Genomic DNA, 15733 nt, shown 5'->3' on the forward strand with positions numbered 1-15733 from the left:
CTGCCATCCCCACTCCCTTTCAGGGAGTTCACCTCACCTTGTACTCCTAAAAGCCCAGAAGATGCCTCCAAGGGCCAAAGAGCCCTGTGGAAGGTATGGAAAGGCACACAAGTCATGCACACTGCATGTGGGATTCCTGGCCAGGAGACAAGCCCAGGAGTGCCCCACTGGCAGGAAGCCTCCTGCACCCCCACAGCAACCTCTCTCCTTTGGGACAGCCACAGAGCCCCTTCCCCACGGCTGCCACACTGCTGTGGAGCAGCTGAGGATGCACAGGATGAGCTCTGCCATGCCTCACTCTGCTCTGCAAGCCCAGCAGGGACCTCCCTCCCACCCCAGCAGGGGCTGCTGCAGAGCAGGGGGAATCAGGACCTGCACAGCCTCCCCCAGAGCTACACATCCCTGCAGAGGAGGCTTATTTGCACCCCCAGCCCCAGGCTGTGCTGCAGCAGAGGAGCTCCAGCAGCTGCATGGGGCTGTGCCAGCACATCCTGACAGCCAGGGGATCACCAACCTGGCACTGAGCTGCTCCTCCTGCCCAGCTCACCTCCCTCTCCTCCCTTCACTCAGTGGCCCCTCGGTGTGGCTGGCCAGGCCCCAGCTCCAGCAGCACCCAGCCCAGCTGGGCCCAGCTAAGCAAACCCTGTGGGAGTGGGAGGCCCTGGAGCCACAGCAGGGATGTGCCTGGGAGAAGCTCCACACTCCTGCACCCTTCACTCCTACACCCCTCACTCCTGCACCCCTCACTCCTGCACCCCTCACTCCTACACCCCTCACTCCTGCACCCCACACTCCTGCACCCCTCACTCCTACACCCCTCACTCCTGCACCCCTCACTCCTACACCCCACTCCTACACCCCTCACTCCTGCACCCCTCACTCCTGCACCCCACTCCTACACCCCTCACTCCTGCACCCCTCACTCCTACACCCCACTCCTACACCCCTCACTCCTACACCCCACTCCTACACCCCTCACTCCTGCACCCCTCACTCCTGCACCCCACTCCTGCACCCCTCACTCCTGCACCCCTCACTCCTACACCCCTCACTCCTGCACCCCTCACTCCTGCACCCCTCACTCCTACACCCCTCACTCCTGCACCCCTCACTCCTACACCCCACTCCTACACCCCTCACTCCTGCACCCCTCACTCCTGCACCCCACTCCTACACCCCTCACTCCTGCACCCCACACTCCTGCACCCCTCACTCCTGCACCCCTCACACTCCTGCACCTCTCACTCCTGCACCCCTCACTCCTGCACCCTTCACTCCTGCACCCCACACTCCTGCACCCCACTCCTACACCCCTCACTCCTGCACCCCACACTCCTGCACCCCTCACTCCTGCACCCCACACTCCTGCACCCCTCACTCCTGCACCCCTCACACTCCTGCACCCCTCACTCCTACACCCCTCACTCCTGCACCCCACACTCCTGCACCCCTCACTCCTGCACCCCTCACACTCCTGCACCCCTCACTCCTGCACCCCTCACTCCTGCACCCCTCACTCCTGCACCCTTCACTCCTGCACCCCTCACTCCTGCACCCCTCACTCCTGCACCCTTCACTCCTGCACCTCTCACTCCTGCACCCCTCACTCCTGCACCCCACACTCCTGCACCCCACTCCTACACCCCTCACTCCTGCACCCCTCACTCCTGCACCCCTCACTCCTACACCCCTCACTCCTACACCCCACACTCCTGCACCCCTTACTCCTACACCCCTCACTCCTACACCCCACACTCCTGCACCCCTCACTCCTGCACCCCTCACTCCTGCACCCCTCACTCCTACACCCCTCACTCCTGCACCTCTGCTGGTAGGAGCAGAGGGGACAGGTCAGAGCTGAATGAAGTTTCAGCATCACACCAACATGTTTGGCCTCTTTGAAGTTCTGCTTCCCTTCATCATGAGCTCATCCCAGGAGGCCTCTCCCCTCTCAGCCCCAGGAAGTACCAATCTCGATGGAGTTAACTCTTCACAGGACTCCTCAGCTGCCCCAGGAACCCCATCCTGGGTGCCCAGGAGCTCAGGGCAAGGCTCAGTCCAGGGTGTGACACATCCCAGTGTGAGCAGGGCTAGCACCCACCTCCTGCTGCCTCTCTGATGGAAGGGGAATTCCCACCAGGAAAGGGAACCTGCCTGACTCTACTGCATGATCCTGCAGGCTCCAGGCTGGCACACAGGGAAGATTTACTGAAGGAACTGAGGATCTCTCTGTGGTGAAGGATCCTCCAAGCCTACCAGGAGCAGCACTCTCAGGTCATGAGAGGACTGTGCTCAACCCTCCTCCAAAGCAGGGCTGAGGAGTCAGGGAACAGGGGAGGAATTTAATTACAGCCCAGAGGAGTTCCCAGCACTCCCTTCCTTTGGTTGAATGCCAGAGTGGAAATCAGAAAGTCTGGGGAGCCACAAGGAGGAAAGTGAAATACCACAGAAACAAGGCTGATCCCAACTCCAGGACATTTTTCCATGGCCCCTGTAACCTCTCCCAGTCCCTGCTCCTGCCCCAGCACTCAGCAAACATGGCAAAGGGAGAGGACCTCAGCTTGAGACAAGGGCTGCCCCTGCCTGGGGGTTCACTCCTTCTGCCCATGAGCAGGAGCTGCACTTGGTGCAGATGGGAGCCAGGGAGCCTCCCACTGCTGCCTGCCAGGGGGGGAGGCAAATCCTTCTCACCATGGCCCCAAGTCACCATGGAGTCACCCCTGGGATGGGGCACAACCTCTGGATGCTCTGCCCACTCCCAGCTTCAGGCCCTGGCACAGGGAGGCTGGAGAGCAGCAGAGCTGCCTGTGCTGGGTGCTAGGGGTCAGACAGAGCTTCCCTCTCCTGCTAGGAAGTTGATCTCCTCCTTGTCCTGAAGCCTTCCCCCTCCAGCTTACTGTCAGGAAAGCTCCCACCCAGCACAAGCACATCTTCAGCCACTTGTGCAGGGCAAGAGCCTCTGACTCCATGGCACCACTGCAGAGGTTGGCCACCAGCTGGGAGGTCCCCAGCAGCTCTGTGGAGCCTGCTGGGAGGCAGTGGGCAGGACACAAACCAAGAGCTGAAGAGAAGGAGAGACCACATCAGAAACCCAAAGATAAAGGACTGCTCCTCACCTCCCAGCCACACCAGCAACCACCTCCACCCCAGGGGAGCCCACAGGCCAGGCATGACCTAAGGCAACCCCCCCAGCAGCACAGGGGACAGAACCAGCTCAGGGACAGCAGGAAAGCTGCAGCCTGATGGGCAGCACAGGCTGAGCCTGGGGTCTCAGCTGGAACAGTCTCATCAGAGAAACACCTTTGCTAAGCAGCTCTTCAGCTGCAAAGCTGCTCTCCTGCTTCTCCTTTCACTGGCAGGCAGGTGCTGGGCTGGCCAGGCAGCAAAGCCAGAGGGATGTGCCTGGGGACAGTGAGAGCTGCCCTGACCCCAGCACACCTGCAGTGCCAGCTGAAGACACCTCAGAGCTGCACCAGCCCAAGCTCAGAGCTTTGGGAGGCAGCAAGTCCTGCTCCCGACCAACAAGCAGGGCCCTAGGAGCAAGGCAAGCAGCACCCAAGGCAGACCTGCTCTGCTCACCCTCACCGCGGAGCTGACAGCGCCAGGCACCGCCAGAGTGCAGTGGGTGCAGCCCCACAGCTCAGCACTGCCCAGTGGGAGCCCAGCCCCCAGCACAGCACCGCTGGGAGAGTGCTCCAAGGACATCAGAACCCCAGGGCAGTGCCTGGAGGAGCAGAGCTCAGCAGTGCTGCTCAGCACCACGCTGAGAGGCCTCATCCTGCCTATCTGCATAGCTGCTGCTCAGCACCACACTGAGAGGCCTCACCCAGCCCAGCTGCATGGCTGCTGCTCAGCACCATGCTGAGAGCCCTCACCCTGCCCAGCTGCATGGCTGCTGCTCAGCACCACGCTGAGAGGCCTCACCCTGCCCAGCTGCACAGCTGCTGCTCAGCACCACGCTGAGAGGTCTCACCCTGCCCAGCTGCACAGCTGCTGCTCAGCACCATGCTGAGAGGCCTCACCCTGCCCAGCTGCATGGCTGCTGCTCAGCACCACGCTGAGAGGTCTCACCCTGCCCAGCTGCACAGCTGCTGCTCAGCACCATGCTGAGAGCCCTCATCCTGCCTATCTGCACAGCTGCTGCTCAGCACCACGCTGAGAGGCCTCACCCTGCCCAGCTGCATGGCTGCTGCTCAGCACCATGCTGAGAGGCCTCACCCAGCCCAGCTGCACAGCTGCTGCTCAGCACCATGCTGAGAGGTCTCATCCTGCCTATCTGCACAGCTGCTGCTCAGCACCATGCTGAGAGGCCTCACCCAGCCCAGCTGCACAGCTGCTGCTCAGCACCACGCTGAGAGCCCTCATCCTGCCTATCTGCACAGCTGCTGCTCAGCACCACGCTGAGAGGCCTCAGCCAGCCCAGCTGCACAGCTGCTGCTCAGCACCACGCTGAGAGGCCTCATCCTGCCCAGCTGCATGGCTGCTGCTCAGCACCACGCTGAGAGGCCTCACCCTGCCCAGCTGCATGGCTGCTGCTCAGCACCACACTGAGAGGCCTCACCCAGCCCAGCTGCACAGCTGCTGCTCAGCACCACGCTGAGAGGCCTCATCCTGCCCAGCTGCATGGCTGCTGCTCAGCACCACGCTGAGAGGCCTCACCCTGCCCAGCTGCATGGCTGCTGCTCAGCACCATGCTGAGAGGCCTCACCCTGCCCAGCTGCACAGCTGCTGCTCAGCACCACGCTGAGAGCCCTCATCCTGCCTATCTGCACAGCTGCTGCTCAGCACCACGCTGAGAGGCCTCACCATGCCCAGCTGCATGGCTGCTGCTCAGCACCACGCTGAGAGGCCTCACCCTGCCCAGCTGCATGGCTGCTGCTCAGCACCATGCTGAGAGGCCTCACCCTGCCCAGCTGCACAGCTGCTGCTCAGCACCACGCTGAGAGGCCTCACCCTGCCCAGCTGCATGGCTGCTGCTCAGCACCACGCTGAGAGGCCTCACCCAGCCCAGCTGCATGGCTGCTGCTCAGCACCACGCTGAGAGGCCTCACCCAGCCCATCTGCATGGCTGCTGCTCAGCACCACGCTGAGAGGCCTCACCCTGCCCAGCTGCACAGCTGCTGCTCAGCACCACGCTGAGAGCCCTCACCCTGCCCAGCTGCATGGCTGCTGCTCAGCACCACGCTGAGAGGCCTCACCCTGCCCAGCTGCACAGCTGCTGCTCAGCACCATGCTGAGAGGCCTCATCCTGCCCAGCTGCATGGCTGCTGCTCAGCACCACGCTGAGAGGCCTCACCCTGCCCAGCTGCATGGCTGCTGCTCAGCACCACGCTGAAAGGCCTCACCCTGCCCAGCTGCACAGCTGCTGCTCAGCACCACGCTGAGAGGCCTCACCCTGCCCAGCTGCATGGCTGCTGCTCAGCACCACGCTGAGAGGCCTCACCCTGCCCAGCTGCACAGCTCGCTGCTGCTCAGCACCACGCTGAGAGCCCTCACCCTGCCCAGCTGCACAGCTGCTGCTCAGCACCAAGCTGAGAGCCCTCACCATGCCCAGCTGCACAGCTGCATTGCTGCTGCTCAGCACCACACTGAGAGGCCTCACCCTGCCCAGCTGCACAGCTGCTGCTCAGCACCACACTGAGAGCCCTCATCCTGCCTATCTGCACAGCTGCTGCTCAGCACCACGCTGAGAGGCCTCACCCTGCCCAGCTGCATGGCTGCTGCTCAGCACCACGCTGAGAGCCCTCATCCTGCCTATCTGCACAGCTGCTGCTCAGCACCACACTGAGAGCCCTCACCCTGCCCAGCTGCATGGCTGCTGCTCAGCACCACGCTGAAAGGCCTCACCCTGCCCAGCTGCATGGCTGCTGCTCAGCACCACGCTGAGAGGCCTCACCCTGCCCAGCTGCACAGCTTGCTGCTGCTCAGCACCACGCTGAGAGCCCTCACCCTGCCCAGCTGCACAGCTGCTGCTCAGCACCAAGCTGAGAGCCCTCACCATGCCCAGCTGCACAGCTGCATTGCTGCTGCTCAGCACCACACTGAGAGCCCTCACCCTGCCCAGCTGCACAGCTGCTGCTCAGCACCACGCTGAGAGCCCTCATCCTGCCTATCTGCACAGCTGGCTGCTGCTCAGCACCCTGCAGCCACACAGCTAGGAGCTACCACCAGCTGTACCCCCAGCACGCAGGGAGCAGCAGCAGGAAGCCAAACAAGGCACCCAGAGGGCCTTGCTGCCAGCCTCTGCCTGTCCTGCTGCTCTTTGAGAACTCAGTGGAGAAGGAAGAAGCCAAGCAGCACCCAGGGCCTTACCTTTTGTTCCAGGGGGCTGCAGATTATCTCCAGTCAGCGAGCACCAGCCTACGGGAAAGATGTCCCGGGAATCATATCGGCACCAGTAATCGAAGGCACCTCTCCAGCCATCAAAGGTTATCAGGACCTCAGAACCTCTCACCTCCCCAATGGTGGCCGGGCAGATGAAGTGAGGGTTCTTCCTGTCCACTGCCTCCAGCTTCATACCTGTCTTGAAGAAGTTTTGGGATGGAGATGGTGGCTCCTGCAAGGAGAAGTGGAGGACAGGTGCTCAGAGAGGCTCTGCCAGGGCCAAACCCGGAGCGGGGCTGGGCCCCTGCAGCACCAAACTCACCTCCCAGCAGGTGAAGAATCACACAATGGGCTGGGCTGCAAGGGACCTCCAAAGCTCCTCCAGTCCAACCCCCTGCACTCAGCAGGGACATCCTCCACCAGATCAGGTTGCCCAGAGCCCTGTCCAGCCTCACCTTGAATATCTCCAGGGATGGAGCCTCAACCACCTCCCTGGGCAACCTGTTGCAGTGTTCCAGCAGCCTCCTGCTGCAGAACTTGTTCCTATTGGGCTGGATGTGAACCCCAGTGAGAGGTCTGCTTCACAACCACAGGTGCCTTAAGTCAAGAGGCAACAAAGGCTACTGCTGACTGCTCTGCTGGCTGCTGCCCAGCCCAGACACTGTGTGACAGCTCTGCTGCTCCACAGCCCTGAAGGAAAGCTCCTCTGGAGGACACTGCCACCTTCTTACCTCACAGCAGGAACACCTGAGCCATGACAGTGTCTCTCCAGCATCCTTCCCTCAGCTGCAGCTTTGCCAGACATGAAAGAGGCACCATTCATCCTCCCCTGGGGATTCCTCTTACTGGCCTTTTCTACCTGAGCTTCACTGAGGCCACACCAACCACATCACACCAATTATTCCACCCCACACCAACCATCTCACCCCACACCACACCAACCATCTCACCCCAACCATCTCACCCCACACCAACCATCCCACACCACACCAACCACCCCACACCAACCATCCCACACCACACCAACCATCTCACCCCAACCATCTCACCCCACACCAACCATCCCACACCACACCAACCATCTCACCCCACACCAACCATCCCACACCACACCAACCATCCACCCACACCACCACCAACACCATCTCACCCACACCACCACACCCAACCATCTCCCCACACCACCACCCACCACCACCCACCCCCACACCAACCACCACCCCACACCAACCACCCACACCACACCAACCACCACCCCACCACCACCCCACACCACCACCCACACCACCACCACCCCACACCACCACCCACACCACACCACCACACCCCACCACCACCCCACACCAACCACCCACACCACCCACCACCACCCCACCACCACCCCACACCAACCACCCACACCACCCCACACCACACCACCACCCACACCAACCACCCCACACCACACCACCACCCACACCACACCACCCCACACCACCACCACCCCACACCACCACCCACACCACCACCCACCCACACCACCACCCACACCACCACCCACACCAACCACCCCCACACCAACCACCCACCACCCACACCACCACCCACACCACACCACCCCACACCAACCACCACACCACCACCCCACACCACCACCCACACCAACCACCCCACACCAACCACCACCCCACACCAACCACCCACACCACACCACCACCACACCAACCACCCACACCAACCACCACCCCACACCACCACCCACACCACACCACCACCACACCACCACCCACCCACACCACCACCACACCAACCACCACACCACCACCACACCACCACCACCCCACACCAACCACCCACACCACACCAACCACCCACACCACCACCCACACCAACCACCCACACCACACCAACCACCCACACCACCACCACACCAACCATCCCACACCACACCAACCACCCACACCAACCACCCCACACCACCACCACCCCACACCAACCACCCACACCACACCAACCACCCACACCACCACCCCACACCAACCATCCACCCCACACCAACCATCCCACACCACACCAACCACCCACACCACACCCAACCACCACCCCACACCAACCATCCCACACCAACCACCCCACACCAACCATCTCACCCCACACCAACCATCCCACACCAACCATCCCACACCACACCAACCATCTCACCCCACACCAACCATCCCACACCACACCAACCATCCCACACCAACCATCTCACCCCACACCAACCATCCCACACCACACCATCCCACACCACACCAACCATCTCACCCCACACCAACCATCCCACACCAACCATCCCACACCAACCATCCCACACCAACCATCCCACACCACACCAACTATCTCACCCCACACCAACCATCTCACCCCACACCAACCATCCCACACCACAGCAGAGGCCTCTAGCCTGGCTCCTGTTCCTCTCTGGCTTCACCAGTGGTGGGAGAACAGCAGCTCCAAAGCCCTGCTGTAGGGATGCCTCAGCACTCCTTGTGAGCTCAGTTCCAGAGGTGCTGATGTTCCCTGACTCTGAGGAGCACCTGAAGCCCAAGGCAAGCCCAAGCACATCTCCCAGGTGCTGAAGATGGGAAGCTCAGAGCTCTTTCTCCACAGAGTCACAGATTGATGGAATGGGTTGGGTTGGGACTCCAGAGCTCATCCAGCTCCAATCCCTGCAGGGGCAGGACACCTCCCACCAGCTCAGCTTGCTCAAGGCCTCATCCAGCCTGGCCTTGAACACCTGCAGGGAGGGGACAGCCACAGCCTCCCTGGGCAGCCTGTGCCAGCCTCTCCCCACCCTCACCTGTTAGCAGAGCTCTGGCTGCATCCTGCCCCTGCCATGGCACAGGTGCAGACTCTGTCCTGCAGGAGCAGCAACTTGGCAAAGCTGTGCAATGTTCATCTGCCCTGGGCTCAGGGGGGCTGGCAGGAGGTGCCAGCTGTGCTTTTGGTGCTGGGCAGTAAAGGGGACATGGCAGCAAGAGCCCAGGAACTCACCTTGTGAAAGATCCTGAGGGGAGCCATCTCTGCTCCGTTCAGAGTCTTCAGCAGGAACATAGGCCAGGAGGAGGCGTTCAGCCGGAAGCCTGCGGGGAGGGAAGCAGAGCTGGAGGCTTGCAGGCTGTGGGGTCCCTGGATCCAGCAGCACAGGCCTGCTCCCATGGGAATACAGCTTCTGACCCCACACCAGCCTCCTCCACAAGCTGGACAGTCAGCTCTGACCTTCTGCAGATCCTCTGAGCCTGGTGTGGCTGAAAAGAGACCTCTGGAACCACAGACTGGGAGGGGCTGGAAGGGAGCTCTGGAGATCCTCCAGTCCAGCCCCCTGCCAGAGCAGGGCACCCAGGGCAGGGCACACAGGAACACATCCAGGTGGGGCTGGAAAGTCTCCAGAGGAGACTCCACAACCTCTCTGGGCAGCCTGCTCCAGGCTCTGCAACCCTCACAGGGACAAAGTTTTCCCTTCTGTTCCCCTGGCACCTCCTCTGCTCCAGCTTGCCCCCAGTGCCCCTTGTGCTGTCCTTGGACATCCCTGAGCAGAGCCTGGCTCCAGCCCTGCACAGCTTTATCCCCAGCAATGAGGGCAGCCCTCAGGCTCCTCTGCTCCAAGCTCCAAGCCCCAGCTCCCTCAGCTGACCTCACAGGAGATGTGCCACTGCCTGCAGCAGCTGGAAACAGCTGTTTGGCTGCAACACTGCTGCTCCTCAGGAGTCTGCAGTGAGCATCCAGGCACAGACCCTTGTGCAGTGCCAGTGCTGGCAGCTCCAGCAGCAGCTCACTTGAGCTGTGAAACTTCTACCCCAAGAGGGGATCTCAGCTTCTGGGTGGCCTCCACCTCTCAGCCACGCTAAGCTGAAGAAACAAAGAGGTTGGGACTTGGCTGGGAAACAGATTTAGGAACAGGTTCTGCAGCAGGAGGCTGCTGGAACACTGCAACAGGTTGCCCAGGGAGGTGGTTGAGGCTCCATCCCTGGAGATATTCAAGGTGAGGCTGCACAGGGCTCTGGGCAACCTGATCTGGTGGAGGATGTCCCTGCTGAGAGCAGGGGGTTGGACTGGAGGAGCTCTGGAGGTCCCTTGCAGCCCAGCCCATTCTGTGAGTCTGTGCTTTAAGCAGTCCAGGCAAGGATGTCAGGCTTTGGCTCCACACCTCTGAGAAATCACAGGGAGGAGCTTCTGGGAAGAAAGAAGCCAATCCAGATGCTGTGAGTGAGCAGCTGCCCTGCTGCCACAAAACACCATCCCTGCTCAACATCCATCCCCCTGCAGAGCAATTCCTGCTGCTCAGCTGACCACGGTGCTTGTGCTGTTTTGAAGGTGGTCCTGGGACTGGTCCTAGAGGAGAGCATCCCATGATGAGCAACACAGCCAGGGCTGAAATGCCAGAGCACGCCCAGCTCAGTCGAGGCCACCCTGCCAGCCCTGGGACTGCTGGAACACAGAGCTGAGGGGCAGGGGGAGGTGAGATCCCAGCAGGGGGAGGTGAGATCCCGGCAGGGGGAGGTGAGATCCCGGCAGGGGGAGGTGAGATCCCAGCAGGGGGAGGTGAGATCCCAGCAGGGGGAGGTGAGATCCCAGCAGGGGGAGATGAGGTCCCGGCAGGGGGAGATGAGGTCCCGGCAGGGGGAGAACAACCTGGGGAAGGCTCTCTGGAGAGAGGGGGAGCAGTGGCAGAGGGACACAGGGAAGATCTCCCAGGAATGCTGGGCAGAAAGCACAAGGGCAGAGCCAGCTGGGCAGGAGCTGGCCTCCTGCTCTGGGCAAGGCTACAGGAGATACAGCCCAGAGCTGGGCACACTGAGAGCTACCCCAGCACCAACTCCTCCCGTGGCACAGCCAGAGCTGGGTTCTGCTCTGCAGCTCCCTTACACCTATTGCCATCTGCTGGCAAAACACACACGAGGCCAGGAGGCCCCATCAGTGCCAGCTTGGCCAGACACCCATGAGTGCCAGCTAGGATAGGCATCCATCAGTGCCAGCTTGGACAGGCACCCATCAGTGCCAGCTAGGACAGGAACCCATCAGTGCCAGCTTGGCCAGGCACCCATCAGTGCCAGCTTGGCCAGGAACCCATCAGTGCCAGCTTGGCCAGGAACCCATCAGTGCCAGCTAGGACAGGATGCCACACCTGGGTGTGAGCTGAGAGCTGCAGCCTGTGCCCAGGGTTTCAGGGGGATGCCTGCAAAGGGCCAGCAGCATGCATGAGGGGCACAGGATGGTGGCAGCCTGCCCACAGCTGCAGCAGGTCTGGGCTGCAGCAGTGGTGAAGGGCAAGGCTCCAAGCAGAACCTGTGCTGTGAGCTGCCAAAGATGCAGCTGCTGCTGCTGCTGCTGCTGCTGCTGCTGCTGCTGCTGCTGCTGCTGCTGCCTTCCCCAGGAGGTCAGGGTCAGTGCTCCACTGCCCTCTAGTTGGTGCTTCCACCACAGCTCACAGATGATGCTCCAGGAGAAAGCACAAATGAAAAGATTCCTAACTCCAGGCATCCTGCTGAAGGTTTCTTGCATCACTCTGGATCAGCTGGGGAATGTCTGGGGCTGTGCTAATCGAGAGAGAGATTGATGAAGACACTTCAAAACTAAAGCCAGAGCAGAGTCATCCTGCTGCTCACTCAGGAAATAAGCAGCAGAGCAGCTCACAGAACCACGGAGTGCTTTGGGGTGGAAGGGACCTCCAAAGCTCACCCAGCCCAACCCCCTGCACTCAGCAGGGACATCCTCCACCAGATCAGGTTGCCCAGAGCCCTGTCCAGCCTGACATCAAATATCTCCATGGGAGGGGCCCCAACCACCTCCCTGGGCAACCTGTTGCAGTGTTCCAGCAGCCTCCTGGTGTAGAACTTGTTCCTCACATCCAATCTCAATCTGCTCTGCTCTCATTTCAAACCATTGCCTCTCATCCTGTCCCTGCAGGCCTTTGGGAACAGTCCCTCTGCAGCCTTCTTGTAGCCCTTCAGGTACTGGAAGGCTGCTCCAAGGTCTCACTGGAGCCTTCTCTTCTCCTGGCTGAACAACCCCAGCTCCCTCAGCCTGTCCTTCTACCTGGCCACTGTCAAGAACACCCCCCAGAGGTGTGTGTGGGGATGTGTTTGACTAATGACAGGACTGAGCAGGTTATTTGTAAGGCTGCAGCCAAGCAACATGAAATAAGCCCACAGATGGAATATTCCAAGTGTGCCTCCAGGTGAGAGAGGACTGGAGTCACTGGGAGCCCTTTCAGCCACTGCTTCCCCATCAGATGGCCTCAGCTCACCTGCTCTTGTCCCAGAGCCACTTGGGCCCAAGCTCCCCTAGAGAGCAGGGATGCAGACCTGAGTGCTGCTGAAATCAGTGTCAGGAGGAGCAGAGGCCTCAGCCCTGGCTGCTCTCTGGGTTGTTCTCTGAGTTGGGTTTCTCACATCCCCAGCAGGGCCCAGATGGGTGGCAGCTGTTCCATGCCCAGCACTCCTCTGAGCTGGCAGAGCTCACCAGCAGGATCAGGAGTCACAGGACCACAGCTCACAGGATGTTAGGGGTTGGAAGGGACCTCTGGAGATCATCAAGGCCAACCCCCTGCCAGAGCAGGACCATAGGATCCAGCACAGGTCACACAGGAACACATCCAGACAGGACTGGAAAGGCTCCAGAGAAGGAGACTCCACAACCTCTCTGGGCAGCCTGCTCCAGGGCTCTGGGACCCTCACAGTGCAGAAGTTCCTCCTCCTGTTGAGGTGGAACCTCCTGTGCTGCAGTTTCCATCCATTGCTCCTTGGCCTATCCCAGGACACAACTGAGCAGAGCCTGTCCCTGTCCCCTCCCTCCTGACCCCCAGCCCTCAGCTATTGACAGACATTGATCAGATCCCTCTTAGCCTTCTCCTCTCCAGACTAACCACCCCCAGGGCTCTCAGCCTCTCCTCCCCAGGCAGTGCTCCAGGCCCTTCAGCATCCTTGCAGCCCTCCCTTGGACTCTCTCCAGCAGATCCCTGTCCCTCCTGAACTGGGGATCCCAGAACTGGATGCAGTATTCCAGGTGAGGTCTCAGCAGAGCAGAGTAGAGGGGGAGGAGAACCTCCCAGGCTCTGCTGGACACACTCTTAATGCACCTCAGGATCCCATTGACCTTCTTGGCCACCAGGGCACATTGCTGTCCCATGCAGAACTTGTTGTCCACCAGCACTCCCAGGTCCTTCTCCACAGGGCTGCTCTCCAGCTGATCACCTCCCAACCTGTCCTGCTGCAGTTTATTCTTCCTGCCCAGGTGCAGGACTCTCCACTTATCCTTCTTGAACCTCATTTGGTTCCTCTCTGCCCAGCTCACCACTCTGTCCAAGTCTTACAATGGGCAGCAGCCAGGGATGGAGCCACTGCTGGAGCTGTGCCAGCACTGCCCAGGGGACTGCCTGGTGTCCCCACAAGGAACCTGGGCTCCTTCTCTCCTTGCACAGGCAATCACCCAGCACAGGCCATCCCAGCTGCTCTGCCTTCTGCACCACCACTCACACCTCTGGGCCACCAGGACTTCAGGCTGGCCCTCAACTGCTTGGTGTCCTCTGGGAGATGGAGTGGTTCTGGCACTCACTCACACATGTGGAAAATGTGCTTTGGCTTGGAAGGACACAGGAAGAGCTTCAGAAGGCAGAAGAGAAAGTCAGCACCTGCTGACCCTGAGCTTGAGCTGCAAGGAGTGCAAGCAGCCCACCTGGATGCAAAGAGCTCTATGGTCTAAAGCATCTCCCACACCCTAAAGCATCTCCCACACCCTAAAGCATCTCCCACTCCCTAAAGCATCTCCTACACCCTAAAGCATCTCCTACACCCTAAATCATCTCCCACACCCTAAAGCATCTCCCACACCCTAAAGCATCTCCCACACCCTAAAGCATCTCCCACTCCCTAAAGCATCTCCCACACCCTAGAGCATCTCCTACACCCTAAAGCATCTCCTACACCCTAAATCATCTCCCACACCCTAAAGCATCTCCCACACCCTAAAGCATCTCCCACACCCTAAAGCATCTCCCACACCCTAAAGCATCTCCCACACCCTAGAGCATCTCCTACACCCTAAATCATCTCCCACACCCTAAAGCATCTCCCACACCCTAAAGCATCTCCTACACCCTAAAGCATCTCCCACACCCTAAAGCATCTCCCACACCCTAAAGCATCTCCCACACCCTAAAGCATCTCCCACACCCTAGAGCATCTCCTACACCCTAGAGCATCTCCTACACCCTAAAGCATCTCCTACACCCTAAAGCATCTCCCACACCCTAACGCATCTCCCACACCCTAGAGCATCTCCCACACCCTAGAGCATCTCCTACACCCTAAAGCATCTCCCACACCCTAAAGCATCTCCTACACCCTAAAGCATCTCCTATACCCTAAAGCATCTCCCACACCCTAAAGCATCTCCTACACCCTAAAGCATCTCCCACACCCTAAAGCATCTCCTACACCCTAAAAGGATCTCCCTACACCTTAAAGTATCTCCTACACTCTAAAGCATCTCCCACACCCTAAAGCATCTCCCTACACCTTAAAACATCTCCTACACTCTAAAGCATCTCCCTACACCCTAAAGCATCTCCCTATACTCTAAAGCAGCTCCCACACCCTAAAGCATTTCCTACACCCTAAAGCATCTCCCACACCCTAAAAGGATCTCCCTACACCCTAAAGCATCTCCTACACTTTAAAACACCTCCTACACTCTAAGTCATCTCCTACACTCTAAGGCATCTCCTACACTCTAAGGCATCTCCCTACACCCTAAAGCATCTCCCTACACTTTAAAACATCTCCTACACTCTAAAGCCTCTCCCTATCCATGCCACCCTCTGCACATGGACCTGCTGTGTTCTAGATGTGTTTAGCAGCCCATGCCAGCAGCAGTCACAGGGCTCTGGCCCAAGAGCAGAACTACAAAACCCCTCAGGGTTTTCCCCACGTGAAAAGCAGGCACTTTGCTGGACAGCTGAACCTCGGCTCACCCAGAGGAGGCTGCAGCATCCCTCCATTCTTCTCACAGTTGCCTATGGGCTGGATCTCAGCAGAGTCCACCAGCCTCCAGAAGTCGTTCTTGTTGTCGCTGCCGTCGAGGCGCAGGCGCAGGCGCGCGCCCGTCAGCCCCACCACGGTGGCGATGCAGGTGGAGGTGGTGTTCCGGGGGTCCTGGGCTTCCAGCTTCATACTGATCTTGAATTCATTTGCAGGTGGAGTGTATGACTGCAAGGAGAAAAACAGGGAGCCAGTCAGAGCCAGGACTTCCAGCATATGCACCACCACTGCCGGGAAGCCCCAGGGGCATCACAGCAGAGTCCAACAGCGTCCTGCAAGCACAGCCTGGGAGGAGCCCCAACCACCATCTTCCACTATGGCATCAGCAGACAACCAGCCTCTTCTCTTAG

General features: G+C 60.0%; 1 protein-coding gene across 2 annotated transcripts in view; it reads right to left on the bottom strand.

Annotated features, from left to right (window-relative positions):
* Positions 1-15530, bottom strand: part of SCMH1 (Scm polycomb group protein homolog 1) — a 54552-nt gene extending 39022 nt beyond the window's left edge. For both annotated transcript variants that reach the window (XM_054395230.1, XM_054395231.1), the window contains exons 1-3: positions 15317-15530; positions 9340-9428; positions 6313-6556 (exon numbers count right to left, since the gene is read on the bottom strand). In XM_054395230.1, coding sequence (XP_054251205.1) covers positions 6313-6556; positions 9340-9428; positions 15317-15515 — 532 coding nt within the window. In that variant the 5' untranslated portion in view covers positions 15516-15530. The remainder of the gene's footprint in view (positions 1-6312; positions 6557-9339; positions 9429-15316) is intronic.
* Between the last annotated feature and the right edge of the window lie 203 nt (positions 15531-15733).

Source organism: Indicator indicator, chromosome 33, assembly GCF_027791375.1.
Source record: "Indicator indicator isolate 239-I01 chromosome 33, UM_Iind_1.1, whole genome shotgun sequence".
NCBI lineage: Eukaryota > Metazoa > Chordata > Aves > Piciformes > Indicatoridae > Indicator > Indicator indicator.